Source organism: Ahaetulla prasina, chromosome 3, assembly GCF_028640845.1.
Source record: "Ahaetulla prasina isolate Xishuangbanna chromosome 3, ASM2864084v1, whole genome shotgun sequence".
NCBI classification, from domain to species: domain Eukaryota; kingdom Metazoa; phylum Chordata; class Lepidosauria; order Squamata; family Colubridae; genus Ahaetulla; species Ahaetulla prasina.
The window spans coordinates 25,257,300-25,277,110 of NC_080541.1; the positions used below are offsets into that span (position 1 = coordinate 25,257,300).

At 37.2% G+C, this 19,811-nt stretch overlaps 1 protein-coding gene across 1 annotated transcript in view; it reads left to right on the top strand.

The window, feature by feature from the left end:
• The window catches only part of CSMD3 (CUB and Sushi multiple domains 3), a 782,898-nt gene that overhangs the window by 319,526 nt on the left and 443,561 nt on the right, over positions 1–19,811 (top strand). Inside the window, exon 7 of the mRNA XM_058175006.1 lies at positions 14,215–14,529. Within this exon, the coding sequence (XP_058030989.1) occupies positions 14,215–14,529 (315 nt within the window). The remainder of the gene's footprint in view (positions 1–14,214; positions 14,530–19,811) is intronic.

Below are 19,811 nucleotides of genomic sequence, written 5' to 3' on the forward strand. Positions count from 1 at the left end.
TTAAATAAATAAATAAATAAATGTATGCCAGTCATCCTTAAAATTTCAAGTTATTCATGAATCCCTATTAATTGCCTAAAAATATAAATATAGGCTGTAAGAAAACCTAAAAGACTACACTATAAACAGCACTTTTAAATTAAAAATGAGTTTGTTCCATCAAATTGTTGATTAGAAAGGGTACATACTCCTAAATCCATGTTTCATCAGAACTTTTTGAAGAACTCCAAACCAGTAACTGGCATTTCTGTATTCTGCATACTCATTCCATACCTCAAGGAAATTATTCTGAGCATAAGGGGCTGTCTGGGTTCCATTCGGTACTTGGTCTAAGGTTTTAGCTTGAAACTGTTTCAAAGCAGCTGGTATTAATTCGCCTCCTTTTGTAAAATAGAACCATTTAATTGAATTTGCATATCTTAATGCTGTCCAGGACACATAATCATCACAGACAGCATATCATAATCGTGTCCCCATGAAGTGAAAAATGTCTGCCAGGTATTAGAAGATGCAAACATCTTCAGTTGGGTTTTGCCTCTATGAATTTTAACTTTTGGGGAGAAGAATGACTTTGTGATTTTGGAACTTTAGCACCAACCTAAATATTGTCCTTGCAATATTGAACTGTAGAATCCATTGCCTTTTTGAGCCCTTTGTGAGAAGGACTGCACTGCTGCATAAAATAATATTGAAATGTTGTGACCTACAAAACTCACACACAATCCAATTATATGTGCAAAGGAGGCAATCTTGTTATTGGCTGCTTACTGCTATTTTTATTTGGAATGCAATTATGCATAGAAAATCTCCTGCTTTTCTATGTGTGAGAAAAGTGAAATCCAAGCACAGTTCATGAGCCACCTCTCAAACCAGCTATAACCAGCAACTGAATCCTGAAGTCAGCTATCTTCTGCCTCAAATTGTTGAACACAATTGTAATTCCATACTTCCACCTCTCACAATACTTGACAACACAGTATCAACAGTAGAAACCTTCAAATTTCTGGGTTCTATCATATCGCAAGATCTCAAATGGACAGCTAACATCAAAAACATCATTAAAAAAGGACAACAAAGAATGTTCTTTCTGCGCCAACTCAGTAAGCTCAAACTGCCCAAGGAGCTGCTGATCCAATTCTACAGAGGAATTATTGAGTCTGTCATTTGCACCTCTATAACTGTCTGGTTCGGTTCTGCAACCCAACAAGAAAAACACAGACTTCAGAGGATAATTAGAACTGCAGAAAAATAATTGCTACCAACTTGCCTTCCATTGAGGACCTGTATACTGCACGAATCAAGAAGAGGGCCGTGAAAATATTTGCAGATCCCTCGCATCCTGGACATAAACTGTTTCAACTCCTACCCTCAAAACGACGCTATAGAGCACTGCACACCAGAACAACTAGACACAAGAACAGTTTTTTCCCGAAGGCCATTACTCTGCTAAACAAATAATTCCCTCAACACTGTCAGACTATTTACTGAATCTGCACTACTATTAATCGTTTCATAGTTCCCATCACCAATCTCTTTCCACTTATGACTGTATGACTATAACTTGTTGCTGGCAATCCTTATGATTTATATTGATATATTGATCATCAATTGTGTTGTAAATGTTGTACCTTGATGAACGTATCTTTTCTTTTATGTACACTGAGAGCATATGCACGAAGACAAATTCCTTGTGTGTCCAATCACACTTGGCCAATAAAATTCTATTCTATTCTATTCTATTCTAATTACACAGCTCCTAGTTGCATTTAGGATAAATAAATACATACATACATACATACATACATAACATACATGCATACATATTGGTTTTCGTAGGTTTTCACGGGTATAGGTATGTAGGTCTTGACATATTCGGGTCTTTTCCCATGTAAGGTTGAGAGTATCTTGGCGACGTTTCAACAAGGTCTCACTCATCATCTTCAGGCTGGTGCTTTCGGCTTTGTGCTTGTGCGAGCAAAGCGTGGTCGGAGCTGTCGTCTTCTATAAATACTGGTGGGGAGGTGGGGAGTGTTGCTGTAAGCAGGTTGGTTGGCTGTGTATTTGCATCTTGATTGATAGATGGAGTGGGTGTTTGCAGATTGGTCGGCTGTTTCGTAGCATCCTGTGTGTGTGTGGTCCTAGTCTTTTTTGTTGTTATGACCTGGCTGTGTGGAAACATCCTGAGTTCTGGGAATATATATATATATGTAGGTCTTTGGTTATTCGGGTTTTCTCCCGTGTAAAATTGGAAGTGTCTTGGCGACGTTTCGACAAGGTCTCACTCATCATCCTCAGGCTGGTGCTTTCGGCTTTGTGCTTGTGCGAGCAAAGCGTGGTCGGAGCTGCCGTCTTTCTATAAATACTGGTGGGGAGGTGGGGAGTGTTGCTGTAAGCAGGTTGGTTGGCTGTGTGGTTGCATCTTGATTGATAGATGGAGTGGGTGTTTGCAGATTGGTCGGCTGTTTCGTAGCATCCTGTGTGGGTGTGGTCCTAGTCTTTTTTGTTGTTATGACCTGGTTAATGGGCTGTGTGGAAACATCCTGAGTTCTGGGAATATATATATATATGTAGGTCTTTGGTTATTCAGGTTTTCTCCCGCGTAAAATTGGAAGTGTCTTGGCGACGTTTCGACAAAGTCTCATTCGTCATCTTCAAGCTTCAGCTTCGTGCTTCTGGGAGCAATGTGTGATTGCAGCTGTTTCTTCCTTTTTAACTGCTAGTGGGGGTTTGAACTAATTGGGTGGGAGCTTGGCTGTGCTCTGATTGAATGGGTTATTTGTTTGTTTTTTGTGCTCTGATTGGCTGGGGGTGTGTCCTGTTTGGGTGGGGGCTTGGTTGTGCTCAGATTAGTCTGAGTTGCAGAGGGATTTGAGCTGGTGAGCTCAAGGAGGAAGATGACGAATGAGACTTAGTCGAAACGTCGCCAAGACACTTCCAATTTTACGCGGGAGAAAACCCGAATAACCAAGACAAATTCCTTGTGTGTCCAAACACACTTGGCCAATAAAATTCTATTCTATTCTATTCTATTCTAATTACACAGCTCCTAGTTGCATGTTAGGATAAATACATACATACATACATACATACATACATACATACATGCATACATATTTGTTTTCCTAGGTTTTCACGGGTATAGGTATGTAGGTCTTGACATATTCGGGTCTTTTCCCGTGTAAGGTTGAGAGTATCTTGGCGACGTTTCGACAAGGTCTCACTCATCATCCTCAGGCTGGTGCTTTCGGCTTTGTGCTTGTGCGAGCAAAGCGTGGTCGGAGCTGTCGTCTTCTATAAATACTGGTGGGGAGGTGGGGAGTGTTGCTGTAAGCAGGTTGGTTGGCTGTGTATTTGCATCTTGATTGATAGATGGAGTGGGTGTTTGCAGATTGGTCGGCTGTTTCGTAGCATCCTGTGTGTGTGTGGTCCTAGTCTTTTTTGTTGTTATGACCTGGCTGTGTGGAAACATCCTGAGTTCTGGGAATATATATATATATGTAGGTCTTTGGTTATTCGGGTTTTCTCCCGCGTAAAATTGGAAGTGTCTTGGCGACGTTTCGACAAAGTCTCATTCGTCATCTTCAGGCTTCAGCTTCGTGCTTCTGGGAGCAATGTGTGAATGCAGCTGTTTCTTCCTTTTTAACTGCTAGTGGGGGTTTGAACTGATTGGGTGGGAGCTTGGCTGTGCTCTGATTGGATGAGGTTGTGTTTTTTTTTTGTGCTCTGATTGGCTGGGGGTGTGTCCTGTTTGGGTGGGGGCTTGGTTGTGCTCAGATTAGTCTGAGTTGCAGGGGGATTTGAGCTGGTGAGCTCAAGGAGGAAGATGACGAATGAGACTTAGTCGAAACGTCGCCAAAACACTTCCAATTTTATGCGGGAGAAAACCCGAATAACCAAAGACCTACATAAAAACACCCGTGAAAACCTCAGAATATATATATATATATATATATATATATATATATATATATATATATATATATATATATATATTTGTTTTCTGAGGTTTTTGCGGGTGTTTGTATGTAGATCTTTGGTTATTCGGGTTTTCTCCCGCTTTGAAACCCAAGCTCTAGAAAAATCTGATCACAAACCCAAACTCTGGCTCAGATACGTAGATGACACCTTCATAATCTGGCCACACGGGAAAGAAAAACTTGACAACTTCCTCACACACCTCAATAGCCTACACCCCAAAATACAGTTCACCATGGAAACAGAAGTTAACAGCCAACTTCCCTTCCTAGATGTCTTAGTCTACAGGAAACCCAATGGCTCCCTAGGACACACCATCTACCAGAAGAAAACACACACAAACCGCTATCTGCACGCACTCTCACACCACCACCCAGCACAGATCAACTCCGTAGCCAAGACACTCATCTCCAGAACAAAACGCTTAGCTGACGAACAACACCTAAAAACCGAACTACACACTCTCACAAACGTACTAACATCCAATGGATTCCAGAGAAATAAGATTACCAAACTAATCCAAAAAGAACCCCCACTAAAATCCAAGACAGAGAACAAGAAAACGGCACAGCCCTCCTCCCATATATAAAAGGCACCACAGACAGAATCAGCAAGATCCTCCACAAACACAACATCAAGACAACATTCTGCACAAACCGAAAAATATCCACCATCCTAAGAAACCCCAAAGACAAAATTGAGTTAGAAAATCAAGGAGTATATGAAATCCCATGCACCGCCTGCCCCACCACATACATTGGACAAACCAACAGAAGAATAAGTGCACGCATTGAAGAACACAAGAACTCAGTCAAAAAAGAGGAACCAACTTCTTCCCTGGTCCAACACCTTAAAGCCACAGGACACGATATTGACTTTAAAAAGACCAGAACTATCGCCAAAACTGAACACTTTAACAACAGAATAATCAGAGAAGCCATCGAGATAAACGCCCACACAGCATGAACAAAGAGATGATACCTCCCGCCTACCAGCCATTTGGAAACCTGCCCTTATTGACAAACGTGTCCCTAACACGAGGAATGACACCAGACCCACACTCACGAGGTCCACACAGGATGTCACCACCACACATCCACCCAGAAAGCAGACCCAAACCCACACTGATCAGGAAGCATGACCAAGGACCAGAAGCCAGACCGCAACTGCAACATTGGCCATTTCAAACCCCTCCAATCCATACATGCAGCAGACTGACACCCACTGTGAAGATGTGGCACGACCGCAAACACGAAGCCGGACAACAGCTGTGCAGCTCACCAGCTCAAATCCCCCTGCAGCTCAGACTAATCTGAGCACAACCAAGCCCTCACCCAAAGAGGACACACCCCCATCCAATCAGAGCACCAAAAAACCCCCATCCAATCAGAGCACAGCCAAGCTCCCACCCAATCAGTTCAAACCCCCACTAGCAGTTAAAAAGGAAGAAACAGCTGCATTCACACATTGCTCCCAGAAGCACGAAGCTGAAGCCTGAAGATGACGAATGAGACTTCGTCGAAACGTTGCCAAGACACTTCCAATTTTACGTGGGAGAAAACCCGAATAACCAAAGATCTACATATATATATATGTGTGTGTGTGTGTGTGTGTGTGTGTGTGTGTGTGTGTGTATGTTTTCTGAGGTTTTCGCGGGTGTTTGTATGTAGGTCTTCGGTTATTTTTCTCCTAGAAATGTAGGTCTTCGGTTCTTTTTCTCCTAGAAATATGAAGCTGTAAGCACCTAGCCTGATGATGACGAATGGGATTTCGTCGAAACATCGCCAAGACACTTCCAATTTTACGCAGGAGAAAAACCGAATAACCAAAGACATATATATATGTCTGTGCAGGACTGGCTTAGATTTTAAATTTATAGGGGTTTTAAATTGGTTTTAATATTTATATTTATATTTTAAAATTTGGCATTAGATTAAGTTTTTTAATGGTTATTTTAATGTGTATATAAATGTTTTATTTGCCTGTGAATCGCCCTGAGTCCTTCGGGAGATAGGGCGGTATACAAATATGAATTATATATATATATATATATATATATATATATATATATATATATATATATATATATATATATATATATATATATATATATATATATATATGGCTGTTGTTTGGCTTTGTGGTGGTGCTACATCTTCATAGTGGGTGTCAGTCTGCTGCATGTATGGATTGGAGGGTTTGAAATGGTTAATGTTGCAGCTGCGGTCTGGCTTCTGGTCCAGTGGTGCTTCATGATCAGTGTGGGTTTGGGTCTGCTTTCTGGGTGGATGTGCGGTGGTGACATCCTGTGTGGACCTCGTGAGTGTGGGTCTGGTGTCATTCCTCGTGTTAGGGACTCGTTTGTCAATAAGGGCGGGTTTCCAAATGGCTGGTAGACGGGAGGTATCATCTCATTTCATATACTCCTTGATTTTCTAAGTTAGAAAATCAAGGAGTATATGAAATCCCATGCACCGCCTGCCCCACCACATACATTGGACAAACCAACAGAAGAATAAGTGCACGCATTGAAGAACACAAGAACTCAGTCAAAAAAGAGGAACCAACTTCTTCCCTGGTCCAACACTTTAAAGTCACAGGACATGATATTGACTTTAAAAAGACCAGAACTATCGCCAAAACTGAACACTTTAACAACAGAATAATCAGAGAAGCCATTGAGATAGAAAAACGCCCACACAGCATGAACAAACGAGATGATACCTCCCGCCTACCAGCCATTTGGAAACCCGCCCTTATTGACAAACGAGTCCCTAACATGAGGAATGACACCAGACCCACACTCACGAGGTCCACACAGGATGTCACCACCGCACATCCACCCAGAAAGCAGACCCAAACCCACACTGATCATGAAGCACGACCAAGGACCAGAAGCCAGACCGCAGCTGCAACATTAGCCATTTCAAACCCCTCCAATCCATACATGCAGCAGACTGACACCCACTATGAAGATGTAGCACACCACAAAGCCAAACAGCAGCAGTGCAGCTCACCAGCTCAAATCCCCCTGCAACACAGACTAAATTGAGCACAACCAAGCCCCCACCCAAACAGGACACCCCCCCAGCCAATCAGAGCACAAAAAAACCTCCATCCAATCAGAACACAGCCAAGCTCCCACCCAATCAGTTCAAACCCCCACTAGCAGTTAAAAGGAAGAAACAGCTGCGATCACACATTGCTCCCAGAAGCACGAAGCTGAAGCCTGAAGATGACGAATGAGACTTCGTCGAAACGTTGCCAAGACATTTCCAATTTTATATGGGAGAAAACCCGAAGAACCAAAGACCTACATACAAACACCCGTGAAAACCTCAGAAAACAAATATATATATATATATATACATACATACATACATACATACACATATATATGTGTATACATAAAAATAATCTATAGCATTTATCAAACCTATATTCTTGTGAGAATGATAATGGATTTTTTTTTCCTTCACATATATCTCCTTCACAATTCTCTCTAATGTGGTGTAATGAGAACAACACCCTTCATTGGGGTTTTAATTTGGGGTTACAGACCCCAGGAAAAAGAGTTGTATAATTAAAAACAAAACAAAAAACAAAAAAGTGCTACTGATAGGCACTTGGTGATTATCTTCTAAAAGTATGGAATATCCTATTAGGGATCCATCATGCTGAGGAATGATACACTCAATGGAAACTGCAGGAAAGGAACTTCAGATTAGGTATTAGAATAACTTTTCTGATATGAAGAGCTATCAGTCAATTGCATTGTAGTGTGGTTATGTTCCCGTCACTAGAAGTTGCCAAGCAGAGGTTGGGTAGCTATCCCATCTGGAATTATGCAGGAGATACTGCAGCAAACATAGTTTTGCTGTGTTATATGACCAATTAATATTACCAATTAGTCATTTCTATATTGAATGTAAGAAATATGGAAGGGAAAGGAATAGAAGTATTTTATCTCTGAGGAAATTGGGAGGTTAAGAAATATGAAGTATAAATTAAAAAATAAATGTATCACATCATTAACTGGATATACCTCATGGCGAGTAGGTGTTGGGATAAAGAATGTATTAGAACAAAGGCATTTAGAACTATAAGCACATATTAAGTAGGCCCAGTAGAGCATTTAGTAATGATTTTGAATCAATGCTGTTGATCATTGCTGAACAATGATGTTGATCTAGGTAGTTATGGGTCAATGTTAAATATTATTATTAAGTTCCAGAATACATAAACAGAATAGAAAGATGAACAATTAATGAAGTAAATGAAGACTTTTTCCCTTAAAAACACAGCAAGAAATAGGGAAGTAATTAGGAAAATAATATGTCAAAGGAGAAGTAGCAAATAATGATGAACTGATGTGAAACTGGCTTGACATTTATGCCATTTTTTTCAACCTCTGTGGTATTTGACAGAGTGCAACTGTAGGCAACTTTTGCCCTATGTGTTGTTCTAACACACAACCAAATCAAAACTATTCTTATAACATGATGATAGCAAAAAGCCTACCAATAAAAACATGGGAAGAAAGTATGGTATGCATAAATTCCTGTACTTATTTCCGTTCCTTGAATAGCAGATGTTTAGGTGAAAAGTGGTTTAAAAAAAGCAAGACATTGCATAAAGGAATGGAAGACAAGAACTTTTTGTGATGGGTTTCATGTTCTGAAATAGCAACTGGCAACAGATTACAAACTTCTTAAAATTTTGCCATTTGTCCCAAATGAAGAAGAACCTAGATACTAATTGGCAGTGACAAAAGAAAAAAGGCACAAAGAAAGAAGCCAAGATGAAAATATTGTGATGTAGCATTTGTTCTTTGTATGAGAATTCAAATACAAAATAGTAATGAAATGCAGACTTCAGCCTGCAATGTTGCTTCTCTTTCTCTTAAATAACATACTTTAATTAAAACTATTGCAAAATTGTTATTTATGCTCTTTTATATTTATGCAAAGATGATAGTGATAGATAGACAGCAGGCAGGCAAACAGACAGACAGACAGACAGACAGACAGACAGAGATACAGATAAGACAAAGATAGATAAAAATAAAGATAGATAAAGATAAAGGCTCTAGTTGTAGGATACCTATCAGCATTCACACTGTAAGACTCAATGGTCCTAAGAGGACAATGTGATGGTCCTAAAATCTCAGTTAATTCCACAGTTGCTATTTAAATGAAGAGCAATTTAGGCAAATAGCATAGACATGGAATCTCTGGCTTAAATTAACATCTAAGAGACAAAGTAATAAAAACATGCCCTAGATACTCAAATTTCACATTTCACATCTTCTTTTGTATCCTAATTTACAACCTGTGTAATAATGTTCTATTTCAAGGAATAGAGGGAAACACTAATTGATAAAATTAATTAGGGAGTAGCAGAATATCTCTCAAAGTCACTGATGATCAGCCAACATTCTTATCCTGGCTCATTTTCCATTGGGGTCACAAATTCTTGCATCCTCATTGATTCATTAAATGTTCCTCTTTATTATATTGCATAACATCCTCTTGCAATTGCTGCATTGAATGTTCCTTAATTTCTTTTTCTTTCACAGTCATGTTCTGGTTGAACATGTTCTCAGTTGTGTAGCCATTCAAATGTTCAACTCTGTATGTATTAAGTAAACATGTTCAATATATTGAAATATTTACAGGTAAATATTTCCTCAGTCATCAACATGTACACACTTGCATATTTAATGCTTTGTCTCTGGTTGATAGGTCATATTTTATGTACATAACTTAACAGTAGAGTACCTAGTTCTTCAGGACATTTTTAAAGGAGAGTATATTTTTCTATCCTCCTCCTTTTTGGCCTTTTTCCTGAAGTTGTTGGCACATTCCTCTTATTTCAGATTTAATGCATAATGCATCCACAAGTGATACATTATGGATACATACTAGATACAAAAAGTGGATAAAAAGACTAAAACTTGTGCAAGACCTTGATTCTTTATAATAGAAAGAATTCTTTATATTCCTTCCTTCCTTCCTTCCTTCCTTCCTTCCTTCCTTCCTTCCTTCCTTCCTTCCTTCCTTCCTTCCTCCCTCCCTCCCTCCCTCCCTCCTTCCTTCCTTCTTTCCTTCCTTCTTTCCTTCCTATCATCCATCATACATACATCCATACATCCATCAAGGGACACTCAAACATCAATCATATTTTTAGCTGACAAAAATAGTACCTATTGTGTGCCTACTGTGTATTTTTGTGAACATAGGCAAACAGAAAAGATAATTTTATTAATTAGTTCATGAAAGCAGTTCTTCAAGAATCTGATTACTTTGATTAGAACAAAGTGCTTTTATGACATTTGCAAGGGCTTCAGTAGTACACTTGCTAACTCAGAATCTGAACGGAATTGTCAGTTGGAATTGTAGTTTAATTAATTGTACAGCATTCTGAGATTGCTCAGATGCCATTGCATCTGAGATGCCATTGCTGAGCTCTGCTGGCTGGGGAATTCTGGGAGTTGAAGTCCTCCAGGCTTAAAGTTGCCAAGGTTGGAGACCCCTGTTCTAGAATCTGAAATTTCCCCCTTCCTTCCAAGGGTGTGTGTTTTTGTGTGTGACAGAGAAAGACTGTGTTAATATTATAAAACCTAACAAGGTGAGTTATCTATGATATTATGATAAAGTTTTGATGGAACTGTGACTTCTCTTGTTCTATTAGAGTGTGATTTTTTTTAAAAAAAATCTTCTACTACCCTATCTATTAATATTTTAATTTGTCATCATGTTATGCATCAACATTTCTAGTTGTTTCCCTTTCCTCTTTTCTCTTTCTATAATTTTGTTGTCATACCACATATGATAATTGTAACTGCATGCATATAGTTTACTGATTGAACTGATTGAAACCATGAACTTTTACAATCTGAAGTATCTACCATTAAGAAGGTCATATAACAGCTAAAGTGAAAGGTCTTCTCCAGTTAAACTGTTGTCAACCTGAATAAGCAATGCATAGGTCTAAGGGGAGGGGAAAAAAAAACCTTTGACCAAGAATAACACAATTATATAATTATAGCCTGCCACATCATTGACAATCTATTCATTTTAGCAGTGCCAGAGTGACAAGCTGCATTCAGCTTGGGAAATGCAGATCAAAGAGATATTGGATCATGGTTTATTAAATGCTATATTTAAAGCTTTTTGTGCAACATTGTGTACTTGCTGCAAAGTTGAAAATATCTTTTTTAGAGAAAGGTTTGAATAAACTGAATATTTTTAATGAGAAAAATGTCTAATTTTGACATTTTATGACACAATGGAAAATTAAAGCAGACATATTACTTTATATATGTTACATTATTAAACTATCATTAGGGAGATTAGCTTTTGTATGTTGTTTTATCTGTAATAAATAATAATAGTAATTTAGTAGTAGTAGTAATTTAATAATACTTTTTAAAAAAGTTTGTTTTGTTCCATTCAGAATATTTAAAGCGTAGCAGAGAAATGGAACTTTTTTGGCTCATAGTTATAGGAATAAGGCTAAACTATAAGGCTAAAGGGAAATTGGATTCCTGCTGGATACTTATATTATATGAAATATTTCTGTAAGCATTTTTGATAAAATATCAGAATTTGCCATTTGAGCATGAAGGAAATTGCAAGTCTTATATCATATGAAATATTTCTGTAAGCATTTTTGATAAAATATCAGAATTTGCCATTTGAGCATGAAGGAAATTGCAAGTCTTCATGTGTGATTTGTTATAAATTCTGAATACATTCTAAAATATTATTTATGGAGGAAAGGAAAGGGAGGAGGGGAGGGGGGAGGGAGGGAGGAATGGGAAAGGAAAGGGAAGGGAAGACGGGAGAGGAGAGGGAAGGGATAGGAAAGAAAAGGGGGAAAGGAAGGAAAGGAAGGGAAGGGAAGGGAAGGGAAGGGAAGGGAAGGGAAGGGAAGGGAAGGAAAGGAAAGGAAAGGAAAGGAAAGGAAAGGAAAGGAAAGGAAAGGAAAGATAGAACAATATAGAAATATAGTAACCAGCAATCTTGGAATATCAGATTTCATGGAAAGCCAAGCTGCTATATTTTGGGTATAGAAATGTATTTATTTTCTCATCTCTAGCCTGAATAATGATATGAGGTCCCAAGATGGGGATCGATATCTCAATGACATTTGACGTTCATGTATATTGAAGTTTTGACATCCCTCAGTCATGCTTGTCTATATTTTCAAATCAGGCAGGCAGAAATACAGGAAGTTTAAACAATCTGAAATCAAAGTGTAGGATATCAACCACACCATCAGTATTTCAAGGCAGAATGGAAGCTAACAAGGCTAGTGTTACCAATGTCTACGTATTGTGTTTATTGGAAAGGATGGTGAGGTTTTTTTGCCTCCAAGCATTTATTTTTTTTTAAAAAAATAGAGAGTAGATTTTGATTGGCTAACAATACAGTAAACTATTGTTTTAAAGCAGAAGATTGAGGGATAAGAGATGAGAGATGATGGATGGATGGACAGATGGATGGATATTCCATCTATATTTTCAATAGATCTTTGGCTACTGAAATGTATGAATATTATCATAATATGGATAAAGAGAGTAGGTAGAAGAAGATTGCTTAGATTTCTTTCAAATAATAACATATAATACTTTCCAATATTTAGCAGTCTAAAATTTGTATGGCATGATTAGTATCTTAGATAACTTTCAGAAAGATTTCTCCTTTCTTTTTCCCCCTGAACCTATTGTACTTCTTAAAGTTCTATTTTCACAAACGAGTGGTGCTAATAGAAATTTAATTTAGTTGAAGATGCCTTCTGAAGGTGATGCTAGAATATTGATATGAGAGATTTCTGCTGATAGCTTCTGGAGCTTAATATTCCCTTTCACACGTTCATTGTGCAAATATTGTAAGAAGGGTTGGATATTTCTTAGATCTATTCCTTGTCTAAATACATATTATACACGCAGTGTCTATTTGATTTAAGTGCCTCCTTTTACTTTTCTACCTAATAGTTTGAAGCAGAGGTGAACTCAATTAAAACCAATAGCTTAAAACAAGCAAATAGTTTTTCCCTCATGGAAAGAACATTTCAATTAAGATACTGTTTCCTCTTCTCTCTCACATACAAGTTTTAAAATTTGCCCACGTATTAGTAGGCCTCTGATTGCCCTTGTACAACTTTCTAGGCAGAACAGCTAATAGTGAAAGGATCAATGGCACATTCTTAAGCCTTATAAACTCTATGTAGTTGCGTGGAGATTTTCTCCCCCATGGTTTTTAGATATCATTTGTCAGAATGAAAATTATTGGGGATGTAAGAACAATTCTGCTAAAGTATTGCATGGCGGATGTGTGATGACAGGTGGTATCACTTTGCTGATCTTGGATATTCTTAGAAAACCTAAGTGGGGTGAGAACTAAAACTAGGGCAGTGGATTTAGTAGGCAACTCAGAAAACATCTTTTGGGAGATACCAATGTAAAACTACTTCTGTATTATTGTCATGGACATGTATGTGTATTGTCGTGGACATGTATGTACCAGGGTATGAGCTCTATTCAAAGGCTTTATTTTTATTCTTTATTTACTTTAGCTTATTTCCCCACTTTTTTCCACAACAAGAAATCTATGCAGAAACCTTAGCAAGTAAGACTGACCTGAAGTCAACCACTGAGCTTCTGTAGCTGAGGATGGACTGAGTAGTTTTCCTCAATTCTAATCCAGCATTTTAACCATTGCACTATGCAGAGATCCCCTGTGTAATATTTTAAATGCTATTGAAATGCTGCCACTATGGTGAATTATTTTTGGTTTTTATGTGTCACATGGTTCCCCTGCCCCCCCCCCCCCAATCTATTGCACAGCTTCCAGTAAAACATGCCATCCTTAGATAGTCTCATTGGTGAACAGTAAAAAGAAAAGAAAAGAAACTTATTTACAACCTCCTAGTGCTGCTACTCAATTCTGCATTGTATTCTTGACCCCTTTTCCATTTGGCCTACACTTGGACTGCTATGGTCATCGGTACATGATGTTTGTTGATATGTTGCACATACTGTATGTTCTCTGAGTATGGCAGATTTTATTTTAAATTGACAGCCACTGAGTTGCTAAGTTATCATAAATGTTGTAAAGACAGGTCAATTTTATTTGATTAACTTGATGAAGAGAAATTTTAAAAAGGAAAACAATATATACACCATTCCAAAGAAAAAAAAGTTAGCATCTAGTGCTACTATGTATCCCACAGGTTCTTCTTCCACTTTGACCCAAACTGACTTCACTGGTGAGTTAGAGGAACATATTGCGGCTACCGGTGGTGATAATACCTTTGCTAGCACATCTGCTGATGTTACTGTATCCAGTCTTACTACTATCACCAGCCATAGAGTTTCCGAAGAGCAGCGAGGGCAAGCCGCGAATCTCAGAAACTCAGATCTGGAGCTCACCACATTCAAGGACTCGCTCTCCCTTCAATCAGCAAATACGCAAATTGCAAGAAGACGGCCAAGAAATGCTGAGCAGATAGAAAGAACTAACTCGCTTGCAGTTGTTACACATAGAGGTATTGGACGTTATTTTACTTGTGTCCATTTAGTCATCAGCGATAGGGGGTGCCGACTGACACTATTTATATATTTACATATATTTTCCTGATTCCATTAATGAGAGGGCAGGAGAGGGTCAGTTGGAAAGTAACAGGGTGGAGAGAAGATCAGTGTTACAATTTGTGTAGGATATGCAAGGCTTTTTCTTAGAAATGACTGATTCACCTTGTTTAGCCCCAGAATTCAGCAAGCGCGGCATACTTGAGTCTTGCAAACTAATATTAATAGCGTTTAGCAATAGCATTTAGACTTGTATTCTGCCCCATAAGTGCTTTACAGGTAGTCCTCGCCTTGCGTCCATAATCGAGCCCCAAATTTCAGTCGTTAAGTGAGACCTTTGTTAAGTGAGTTTTGCCCCATTTTACAACTTTTCTTGACACAGTTGTTAAGTGAATTACTGCAACTGATAAGTTGTTAAGTCAAATCTGGCTTCCCCATTGACCTTGCTTGTCAGAAGTTTGCAAAAAAGGGATCACATGACCCTAGGACACAGCAAAGGTCATATCTATGAACCAGTTGCCAAGCATCTTCATTTTGATCACATAGTCATGGGGATGCTGCAAAGATCATATCTATGATAAAATGGCCATAAATCACATTTTTCAGTGCCATTGTAACTTTGCATGATCACTAAACAAACTATTTTAAATTGAGGACTATCTGTACAGCACTGTCTGGGCAGTTTACTATGTAAATATCATTTTCATATTATCTTCAACAAACTTAGTCCTCATTTTAGTGATCTCAGAAGGATCAAAGGCTGAGTCAGCCAAATGCAGATTAATATGCATCTTGGTCACGAATAGGAAATTATAGACATATAAATTCCATGGCCTGTCTCATACTTCGAGGGCAACTGAAACATTTCTATCTGTATGGCATCTACAGGTGGTATTCATCAGGTTCTGACCAGTTCTGGAGAACCGGTAGTGTAAATTTTGAGTAGTTTGGAGAACCAGTAAATACCATCTCTAACTGGCACTGCCATCATCTATTCTCTGCCTCCTGAGTCCCAGCTGCAGGAGGAAATGGGGATTTTGCAGTAACCTTCTACTGGAGTGGGGAGGGAATGAAGATTTTACAGTATCCTTCCCCTGCTATGCCCACCAAGCCAAGCCACACCCACCAAGCCATGCCCACAGAACCGGTAGTAAAAAAATTAGAATCCCACCACTGATGGCATCTATATTACTTGTTATTATTCTTTTTCTTTCCCGACCATGAGAATCAATTCACTTTCTGCATGGTTTGTTTTAAAGTGATTCTCACCCACCCCCATTTTCATTAAATAATGGCCTCCTCCTACATGATATGGTACATTTATATATAAGCATCATTATAATAATGATAATAATAATAATTATTATTATATACAGTAATATATAATAGTAATAATAATTCAAAAATAACAAATTATCCTGTGGAAGTTTACAGTTATAGCATTAATCATTGCATACTGAAGTAAGCAGAGGACAGGTAATCAATGAGAAGTTTCAAAATGAAAAACTTATTCAAAACAGTAATATTCTTTATTTTAATTATTGTTTTTGCATCATACAATCCACATTTAGCATATGAAATAGCTTTGGTAATATACTAAAATCTGAGCCAAAAAAAAGGTTCAATGTGATCTAAAAATACACATACACACATATGTGTGTATACACACATATGTGTGTGTGCACACACACATTACATATACATATGCACACACACACAAATGTATACGTGTGTGTATACTTGTACAATATTGTAACATTTTATTTAAAGCTGTAAGATGCCCTAATTGAAAACAGGAACTAATTAAATCTTATTTAGTTCATAGCTAAGTATATTAATGTAAAATATATTTGTTTCAACTTATTACATATTCATTACAGAAATTTTAATAGTTACTTATAATGGAAACTCAAACTGCAGTAACAATTAAAATAAATAGGGTGGCATTTAAAAAATGAACAGATTACAATCACTAGTAAAATAAAAATAGATCCAATTAAAATGTAATGGAAAATGCAGGTCTCTTTGCCAGACAGTTCAAAATAGCTGCTTTATGACTAGGTAACTTTGCTGGGAGACATCATCTCTAAGAAGAACACCTTATAGTCTCATAATTGTGAAATGAAAATAGGCATAATTCCATGTACTAAAAAGAAAAATGGGAATCGTGTTTGTGTCTTTTTGGCTTAAGATCAGTATTGGTATATAAGATTGGTCAACCAATAAGGATAGTTTGAAAACACAGAGTATGTTAATTACTGTAATATGGAAGTCATTTGTTAGTTTGCAGTTTTCTAGCTTATAGTTAGTCTTACCCAAATTCATAAATGTGCAAAACAAGAAATATATTAATTATAATAAAGCATTGGTCAAATATGTTACACAGTTTTGCTGCAGGATTGAATTTGGCTTGTTTCTAACTTGTTTCAACAAACCAAGACTTAATGTGACTTCTGGAATTATGGTATCATTTTATTAAATAAATAAAATGGATTAATTGCTTCCCCTATGTACAAATTTGTTTATGGTACCATAGGTTAGCTCAAAGATAGGATGGCAAGCAAAATATTCTATTTCTTTCTTATTGATTTGGCCTTATTGCTAATAGATTGACTGATTTGCTTCTACATGACACATATTTATATGTTTTTATATACTTTTAATATCAGAAATCATTATATGGCTTCAATATTAGATGCTAATGGAAAGGAGGAAATCATTTTTAAAAAATATAGGCTACCTTGGAAAGCTATGCAATTATATCTGTGAAGCATTTTAAAATTGTTCCAAATCTTCTCTAGTTCTGATATTACTGCAGAAGAAATAACTGGGGGAAATTGTTTTCATTTATCTGAAGGTCTATGTTGTTGCTTTTTAAAATTGTGCTTCTGCTTATCTTGGCTGTGCAATTTCTATTCTTTATTCTAATTTCCCTTGACCTCCTTTTTTCACAAACCCATTTGTTTCTTGTTGTGTCATGACATAGCCCCACAACCTATGGCTAAATCATGGACAATCCTTTATTTGACTACATTAGGTTATTGACAAAATCATGAACAGCTTGTAACTTCTAACTTCACCAGTATGTAAATAATATCAACATAGTCACAACTGTGAACTAAATGGCATGCTATTTAAATATGGGGGAACACAGTGGCAAGACAATAGGGGTGATTAGCCATCATTTTGTGTGTGTGTGTGTGTGTGTGTGCTTTTGTGTGTGTGCTTTTGTGGGACATGAAGGCTGCAGAATTCAGAATTATGGCAGTGGCAAGTGATTTCCCCCCCCAGATGCAATAAAACTGAGATATTTTTCCACCTTTTTTTTTGCACTTTTTTAAAAAAAATGCAAGTTCAGTACACCTTCGCTTTTTCTTTCCCATTTAAATTTAGAAAGAAACCATGCCACCAATATCCAGTCACATTTGGGTGATATCTCCTTAAAAGAGCTAAGATATTAAGGAAAAGAAATTGGTTTTGGGGGGATCTGTCCCTGGAATCTATGGGTTGTTCAGCCCTGTTTCACATCTAAGGCCATCTTAGATGTAGATGTAGGATCTTGGGGAATGAGAGGAAGAGATAATGTCTAAGAAACAATTGGAGAAGCTTCCAATCAAATAATCAATTAGAATAGAGCTGAAAGGGACCTTCGAGGTGTTCTAGTCCAGGGATCTCCAACCTTGGTCCCTTTAAGATTTGTGGACTTCAATTCCCAGAGTCCCTCAGCCAGCAAAGCTGGCTGAAGTCCACAAGTCTTAAAGGGACCGAGGTTGGAGACCCCTGTTCTAGTCCAAACTCCTGTTCAAGCCATTAGACAAGCAGCTGTCCAGTCTCTTCTTCAAAACCTCCAGTGATGAAGCACCCACAACTTGTGATGGAAAACTGTTCCACTAGTTAATTGTTCTCACTGTTGGGAAGTTTCTCCTTAATTCCTCTCCTTCATTAGTTTCTATCCATTGTTTCTTGTCCTGCTTAATGGTCAGAGAAAGACACAGAAAGGACCTGCCCTAATCAATCCAGTAGTTAAAAAATGTGGCATCCTGCTGGCTTCCCCATTGATTTTGCTTGTGGAAAGCTGGCAGGGAGAGTCAAAAATCACAACCACACAAGTATAGGGATAGTGCAAGTTTACAAATAAAGCTGGTCTGAACATGAAAATTTCAATTTTACAAGTGAAATGGATTTATTTGTTTTTTTACACGTTCTTCAAGCTAGCGGATTTTAGGGTTGTTGATTCCAAAATACTTTTAATATAATACATTCTTTGGGCTAACTTGCAGGTATAAACTGACAATGGCTAAACACAATGAGTTTAATAATTTATAGATTTATATTACATTATATTATATTATATTATATTATATTATATTATATTATATTATATTATATTATATTATATTATATTATATTATATTATATTATATTATATTATATTATATTATATTATATTATATTATATTATATTATATTATATTATATTATATTATATTATATTATTATTATAGATAACTAAGGAGAAATTTCCTGACAGTTAGAACAATTAATAAGTGGAACAACTTGCCTGCAGAAGTTGTGAATGCTCTAAGACTGGAAATTTTTAAGAAAATGTTGGATAACCATTTGTCTGAGATGTTGTAGGGTTTCCTGCCTGGGCAGGGGGTTGGACTAGAAGGCCTCCAAAGTCCCTTCCAACTCTGTTGTTGTTATTGTTATTAAGATATTCAGTAAATTGACTTTCAATAATAGGTTGTCTTTTTAGCATTTTGCCAGGATTCTTTGAAAATCAAAAAGTGCTTAAATAAAATTTGGGAAACTCCATAAGTCATAAGCATCTTCCAACATAAATAAATGTATTGTTAAAATTGTTTTCCTTTGAGTGAAAAAAAATATATTAAAAGTCCTCTTTGTGACCAATTTTGATGAAGATAGGCTGTGAGTACTTAATTGGGTACCTGTTTGGTTATGTTTAAAAAGTTTGAAAGGAAGTATATATATATATATATATACAGATAATAAAAGTGCATTAGTAGCCGCTTAAAATGAAAATGGTTCAAATTGTATACATTTTGTGTGTCATTAACATTAACATATGCTAATATTCCATAAATTTGTGGCTTCAAAAATATTCTCATTACTGTCTATATTAGGAAAAGGGTGTTAAATGATGAACTTGCAATGCAAACATCCACCCTGAGGATAGAGAATCAAAGTCATGTGCGTTGTGGCAGTGTGACTCGTG